General features: G+C 41.3%; 1 protein-coding gene across 3 annotated transcripts in view; it reads right to left on the bottom strand.

Moving 5' to 3' along the window:
• esyt2b (extended synaptotagmin-like protein 2b) overlaps window positions 1–7,500 on the bottom strand; it is a 45,201-nt gene that overhangs the window by 6,433 nt on the left and 31,268 nt on the right. The window contains exons 14-18 of one of the 3 annotated variants that reach the window (XM_053681692.1): window positions 6,840–6,941; window positions 3,502–3,576; window positions 2,282–2,368; window positions 1,605–1,754; window positions 1,042–1,484 (exon numbers count right to left, since the gene is read on the bottom strand). In XM_053681692.1, the coding sequence (XP_053537667.1) occupies window positions 1,042–1,484; window positions 1,605–1,754; window positions 2,282–2,368; window positions 3,502–3,576; window positions 6,840–6,941 (857 nt within the window). Of the gene's footprint in view, window positions 1–1,041; window positions 1,485–1,604; window positions 1,755–2,281; window positions 2,369–3,501; window positions 3,577–5,575; window positions 5,636–6,839; window positions 6,942–7,500 lie in introns of all 3 variants that reach the window. The other 2 variants (XM_053681693.1, XM_053681694.1) reach the window with 2 other exon arrangements.

Here is a 7,500-nt window from a genome sequence, read left to right as displayed (position 1 = left end):
AGATTCCAAAGAGGTCTCTGCCAGGCAGGATGCAGCCCTGGGAATAGCCACTCTTTGCCAACAGAGTGCAATCTGTTCTCCAGACCTTCTTGTACTTTAGGGCTCCTTCCACCAGACAAATCTATGCTTCTATGAATATGGTCTACTTCACGGTACCAACAGCAACTGTCAGATTTAATGGTTCTACCGTAGTAATACCAAGGTACCTGCGGTCTCTGTTTAAACAATATCCAAAGGAGTAAACACACTCTAAAATTTATGCTTCAGACATATCTAGCAGTAATGCAAATCTGGATGTCAGGTCTGTTGGGCCACATTAGCTCATTACGTGCTAAATGAAAGCTGCTCAGAGGAGGATTAGAGCCGCGAGATCCCTACAGGCTTGTTCTTGGGATCTCCTACCATTAATAGAGACCCCTGAGGTCCACAGAAATCAGAGCAGCTTTTTTTGGCAATTGGACCCATAAAAAATATGGATGTGCCATCTTTCTGTTCATTTTTGATGATACACTGAATTCCTAGGGGTTGTGCTACAACCTCTCCTGGGCTTTAACTGAAAATAGTTCATTTATTTTAAGATACTATGCACCAGGCACTATGCACCTCTGACCAAGCCAAGGGTCAGTAGTCTATCCAGTCTAGGACACCCTGTGCGACGCCTACAAAACTACTGTATGTGGTGGGGACATCTATTAAACAAACTGACCACTGATTGTTGATGGAAGAGGCATGGCAGGTCATAGTAAAGGGAGCTACCGCTTGGGCAACTTGGTCATCTCTTCTACTATTGCCAGCAGCAACACCGGCAATGTGGTCTACTATTCTAATGGTGCTAGTATGGTTGACTTAGTCACATGAGACAGATGGGTATCAGTCCACAAGTCGACAACTCCAATGGGCCAATAGTTACATAAATAGTTTCGACCATGCAAGACTCTGCACAAACAGTAACCTGAGGGCAGGATCAAACCTGCACCCTAGTGCCACCTGCATTTCACTGATCATTGAAATAAATAAGCGTGTGAATGCGTGTGCGCTTACTTCTGCAGCTGTGCCAGTCTGTGTTGTAGCTCCAGAGAAGCTGAGGGTAGTGAAGCATCCGATGCCAGACTTTGTGTTGAGTCTCTGTGTGTTGAGTCTCTCTGTGTTGAGTTTCTGCGTGTTGAGTTCCGGCGTGTTGAATTCCTTCGTGTTGAGTCTCTTCGTGGCGAGTCTCTCGTTTCAGTCTGAACCAGGCTCACTGGTGAGCCCTCCGAGCCTCTCTTACCCCGCAGCGTGACCCCGGTGGGGGTAGAAGAGTTGCAGGGGGTTGTGTGTGTAGTGGGGGTGGAGTGTGTGGTGGAAGTGGAGTGTGTGGTAGGGGTGGAGTGTGTGGTAGTGGTGGTGGTAGTGTTTGTATGTGACATCGTAACACTCTGGTTGGTTTGTTGGACTTGGACTAAGGACGGTTGACCCGATGTGGTCTCCTTTTCAAGACAAAGCATCTGTGAACACAACAAACATGCACAGGTTCTTCAGAATCACCACAGAGTAAATTTCAGAAAGATTACATTTTGAAGCACACACACACACACACACACACACACACACACACACGCACTCACCCTGAGCACCAGCTTGAGTTTGAGTGTGCTGTTTGGGCCGGAGCTGTTCAGAGGGAACTGCTGCACCAGTGTCATGTCCTCATCCTTCAGGAGACGTGCTAATGCCACTCGCACGTTACCCAGCATGCACTTGTGCTTATCATCCTTTACCTGAAAACAAGCAGTGACAAGGCACTCTTATCTGCTGCACATATAGCTAGCCAGCTATATACAGTAGGTAATGTTTGACTGCTGAAGGCATAGCCTCACAGTATAACACAGCTTATATAAGACTCCTGATCTCTTCATAGCATTCTTACAAAAGCATCCTAGAGGACCCTATCCAAGTTACACTGCATAGCTAGCTAGCTAGGTAATGAAGTCATAGCTTATTGGTGTAATACAGCTTTACAGTATCTTCCTAAGTGATAAGAACCAATCAGGTTACCTATTTTTATGTTCAGCTAATCCAATAAGAACCAATCAGTATTACATCAGCTAGCTATTTACCTATCCATCTAGCTATATATATTCCTTGATTAGCAAGTTAGCATTTTATGTTTATGCTTACTTTCTCCAATGCCTCCAGTGTTAGTTGGCAGCCTTCATATAAGGAATGCAACCTAAACGTGCAATTTTAGCCAATGAAACATCATCTATGACATCACTGGGACCACAACAATCTCCTCGTGCCATACCTCCACCTGTAGTTCCTGAGTGTGTGGGTTATGGACCAGGAAGGTAAATGCCTCCTCCCATAGCGGCTCACACGTCTTATAGCGCACCTGATGACACGACAAGCAGAAAAGACCATCTACACGGTTAAATTGTACTTTTTAAATAAATAAATACATACTAATAAACAAGATTAAAAGTGCCCATGAGATAGCTTCAGAGTTGTGATTTGATTGTGTTTCTTATTTGTGAGTGTCATCTGGCTTGGGGATTTCCACAACAACAAATAGCATAGACAATACACCACACCTCCATCTAAATCTAAAGAACCTCGACAGTACCTTAGAAACCAGCAGCAAAGAGAGTAAATATGCAGCAAAAATATCATGTTTTCAACCATGGACCATTTCTCACAACCGGTCTGACCAAACTTGTGTCGTGTTTGATATGCTAAAGCAGAGGTTTCCAATCATTCTTTTTTAATTGCTCAGTTCTGCTGCAATATTTTTCAAACGATCGATTTGATCCACCGGAACACTTGCATCCAGATCATGGTCTGCCAGTTGATGACCCCTGACATAGACTAGTACCATCAGTGAAGCTTGTGAAGCCCCTCCCTGTCCACGCAACCCATATTTTATCTCTTAAGCCTTTATATCCCTTTTCCTTCAACGCACGGTTTGGCAAAAAGATGTGTCATCATCGAAAATGTTGGGACCTTCAACATACAAGGGGGACAATGTGCAGGAAGCTGCGCAACCAATACTACACAAATGACCCCTATTTGAAGATGCTACTTTAGAGCTGTAACGAATATGCCAGACAAAAGGCAAATCCAAGGAATAGTCAATCAGGGCTTAAAACATGGAAATAGGATCGAGAACATTAACGTTAGCCAGGCTTAATACTAAATAAGTATTCAGGGGAGGGAGACCTCTGCTGGACTGGAGGTGTAACATCCTGGGTGAATAGGACACACTATTTGTTTACAGGGGCAGAGCAAATGTATTCTAGAGAGCATTCCACTGGGCGCAAACAGGAACAGGAACAGGAAGAGGAACTTTCCCCACTGTTTTCTCTTCAATTATAAAATATCAAACTAAAACAGGAACATGCACAACCCGTGTAATTTATTTTTCCCTGAAATATGATGGCAAGAGACATGCGCAAACATTTTAAAACACCAATTTCTAGCTCATAGGCACTTGAAAACTAGAGTGTTAGACACTTTTCTCATCCTGACCTTGCTCCCGAGTGTCTTCTGTCCTACTGTTAACTGGACGTAAGGGCTCGGGTCACTGTTCACCTTCCGCCCAGACTGCAACATGAGATGTTAGTTAATACCACTTCATTTATAAATATAACTTATTCAATCAATCTGATTCCACTATACTGTATAACACCATAGCGACAGCGTGAAGCATCACAAATCCAGTGAGGATCGTGTGCTAGAATGATGTTTAAAATGGATTTATAAGGATGACCTTCAGCCTGGATTTTTTCATTCTTGTAATGTATTTAAAGAGTCACGCTACACCTGGAAATCGTGGTTTTTGTGACATTATTATATATACCAGTCCAGAACTACAGCATCAGTGGGAATATATATATATATATATATATATATATATATATATATATATATATATATATATATATATATATATATAAAAACATTTGGTTACCACAGTATAATGTCTACATACTTAAAACAGTATTCTGGCCAAGAAAGTCAAATATTTTACACTTAACTGGAAATGAATTGACTGCCGTGTTGAATTTTCTTTAAGAAACACGACTGAATGTGAATCCCAATGGAAAATCTAAGCTAGTATTGAACAAATCACAGACCAGTGTTATTATTATGTCATAAAATCAGCCAATCAGGTTGCAATATGCAAATACAAGCCAATTTATATACTGGTTTGCAAAAAATAAGAGTTGGGGCATTTCCAATTTAAATATTAATAGAATCTGGATTCAGAGGTACAATTCTAGGACTTTTATGTAGTCGTGTCACATCAACTACTGAGGGGTAACATCAAAACAATGTACAGTCAGCTCCATAATTATTGGAACCCTTGTTCAAGAGGGTAAATAAATTTAAAGGTTTCAATTTATATCCCGGTGAAACAAGACGACAGCTTGAACTTTATTTTTTTTTAAAAATTTGCCAATAATAGTGGCATAATCTTCACAACCTGTTTTACCAATATCATGGATGCTAATAATCATGGAGCTGACTGTATATGAGATGTGTGAAATCAAATGAGGCAGCACAGTCGAACATGCCGGTCCCAAACCTACAACACACACACACACACACACACACACACACACACACACACACACACACACACACACACAATGTATCCCAGTGGAGTTAAGCAGGCAGGTCTGGTCATGCTGAATGCTACACAGGGATCAGTTATCCAAAAGCAACGCTACGGCGTAAATAACTCACCGTCTGAATGTGTTGACATCATGCTAACGATTAATATTCATGCTTCTCCCAGTTTACATCTAACCGATTTAACAATAAATCTGTTTTAGTGTGTTTTAATGCTACTTAGCTAGCTAATGCTAGCTATGTTACTACTGTTTACCATGTCTTGGCTTTTCAACTGTTTACAGATACAACAGGGATGCTGGTTAGTGTTCATATTTTTAGGTGCTAGCTAGAAGATAGCCAGTGCTTACGTATCAACCAACAATCCTACAATCCTGTACAAATACTCAAACTATCTGCATCAATGTAATGTTTTGCTGGGTAGGAGCCAAGCTTTTCTTAATGTAAGCTAGCTAAACTAAAAATGAAGCACAGATAGTTATGCTAATTAAACTACTAGCATTCACATTTCCCACTAGATAAGCTTTAGCTGACCTCGCTAAATGTAGCCTAAACGTCCTGTTATCAATGTTAGCTACATGCAATCAGTCACAATACAAAAAAGTAAAAAAGCAATAAAGTCCGCACTAGCCTTCAGGTTATATACGTTTATAGCCTATCGGTGTATATATGATGTTTTCAAACGATTTACACTAAAATGGATTCGCAGGCCAGAAAGACATACAGTAAAAGTATTTCATAGTGACACATGCTAGGCTAGCAAGATACTGAGCGTTTTAAAAAACGACAATGACTAAGCAACGAGGAAAACACTTAAAACACTGAATGGAAATGAGAAAGAAAGACTTTTAGCATGCAGTGAACAAAAACGGCGCATCGTTTTCAGCTGTAACGCTGATGGAGGATGAGTTGGCGACGTGGACGTCACACACACACACACACACACACTACTGAAGAACTACGGTACCTTCAGCAGGCCTCTGTACGGGTGTTTGGAAGCATCAGGGTGGAACTCGAGCTGCTCGCTCTTTGATAGAAAATTAAGCTGTGTTTTTATTTATTTATAGTTTTTTATTGTTAAAAAGGCTGTGCATTACATGGTAACATGTCTCTGAAGTTTTGGGGGTGTTTGGTGTTTTGGTCATGGCTGTAACTAGCCCCTGTACTTCCCCTTTACTTCTCATTTCCAGTTGTAAAATTCAATATGGAAACAAAATGGCATCTGGTTAATGTGCTAGGAGAATGTAGTCCCCCATCCCTGCTGAAAAAAAAGCCATAGAAACCCTCATAGGATTTGTAATGGTTTTAATGGAAACTGTAATGGTCCCTGTGGGTCTCCACAGGTAATTTGTTGCCTTCTGATGGTGGCATGTTATGTCTAGTGGATACCATTAAGGACCAATAACGGTAAGGGTTTTAATGGTTAACTGGTGGTTTGTAATGGTATTTGTAGTGGAAACCATTAGAATTTCTGTGATTGTTTTTTTCGGCAGGGTCGCGTCAACAGCCGAAGAAGACTTTTTTTACTCGTTGTCCCCCCCCCCCCCCCCCCCCCGACGAATCTCTCGATGTTTACCGTTTAACCGCACGCACACACCGGCTGGCTCGCTCGTGGAACGCTACTTTGTTGACGACAGTTCACATACTGACATCTAACAAAGCTACAACATTATATAAACGTGTGAATTTGTGCGAGAACATGCGACGGGAAATTAGCAGCGTGTAAAACGCCAACTTTATTCGTTTGTATGGAGTGTCATTTTGAATTCAGAAATCAGCCGGTAGCTTCAGCTATATTAACAAAACAAAATGATATAATAAAAGGTCGAATTAGAGTCAGAGGAGTGTACGGACGAATGAAAGTAAGGCAGAACGGAGACCAGAAATTAGCAGTAGACTAATCTATCGATGTCATACACATTCAGTATTGCGATATATTAAATACTACACATTTCCGCAACTAACGTTTCCATCGTTTTTGATCTTTCTAACCACCCTTCGTCAGCAGTGTTATGACACTAATGAACGAATTATAGTCCGTGATAAAAAAAATACACACAGGATATCTGATACAATATGAGGAGGAATTATTATTAATGTTATTATTATTATTTAATTCTGAACGTGCAGGTATCAGTATTACCTTCATGCATTTTCAATAAGCACCTCCTATACGTCTGTTAATTCAATCGCGCCGTTAGTGAGGAGGCTAATTCTCACAAGTAACTCACGAGTAACGATCTACAGAGAGAAGACGAGTCCTCGCAAAACACCAGACCGGACCCTCTCCTGCCCCGCTCGTTCCCGCAGCCGAAGCTGCCCTCGACCACACTCTTCACAGGAAACAGTGACACAGTACTGCTGAATTCTGGATTGTGATTGGTCAGAAGGTGTTGAGCTTATTTATTTATTTATTTAATGTAGTACCGCTCTTCACAAGCTACATAAGATATGTACACGTTTCCCAGAAGACAAAATAATAATTTACATCGATGATCCTGTTAAAAAGTTTACACCCCCCGGGGCTCTTCTTGAGCATCAGAGAATGTTGGCACCTTTTGTAATAGTTATGTAGTTAAGTCCCTCAGTGTGAAAAGATGGATCTTAACATCATATAGCCGCTGTTGGAAAGGGCTCAAATATGCAGAAGATGATGGAAAAGTACATTTTTCTGAAGAACAGCGGGCAGTTTAACTGCTCAGGACAAACCAGGGACTCATGAAGAACTCTCACAAAACATAAACACAGTCGTGGATCATCCAGGTAACGACACACGGGATTAAGAATCGAGCGTGTGTACACTTTCGAACCGGTTCATTTCTGTATTGTGTCTCGGGGACTATGTGTAAACATCTGTCCTGAATTCCCCTTGAGCTAGCGCCGCAGTATTGC

This window comes from Ictalurus punctatus, chromosome 7 (genome assembly GCF_001660625.3).
Source record: "Ictalurus punctatus breed USDA103 chromosome 7, Coco_2.0, whole genome shotgun sequence".
In the NCBI taxonomy this organism is placed as follows: Eukaryota; Metazoa; Chordata; class Actinopteri; order Siluriformes; family Ictaluridae; genus Ictalurus; species Ictalurus punctatus.
This window is presented reverse-complemented; position numbering and strand designations above follow the sequence as displayed.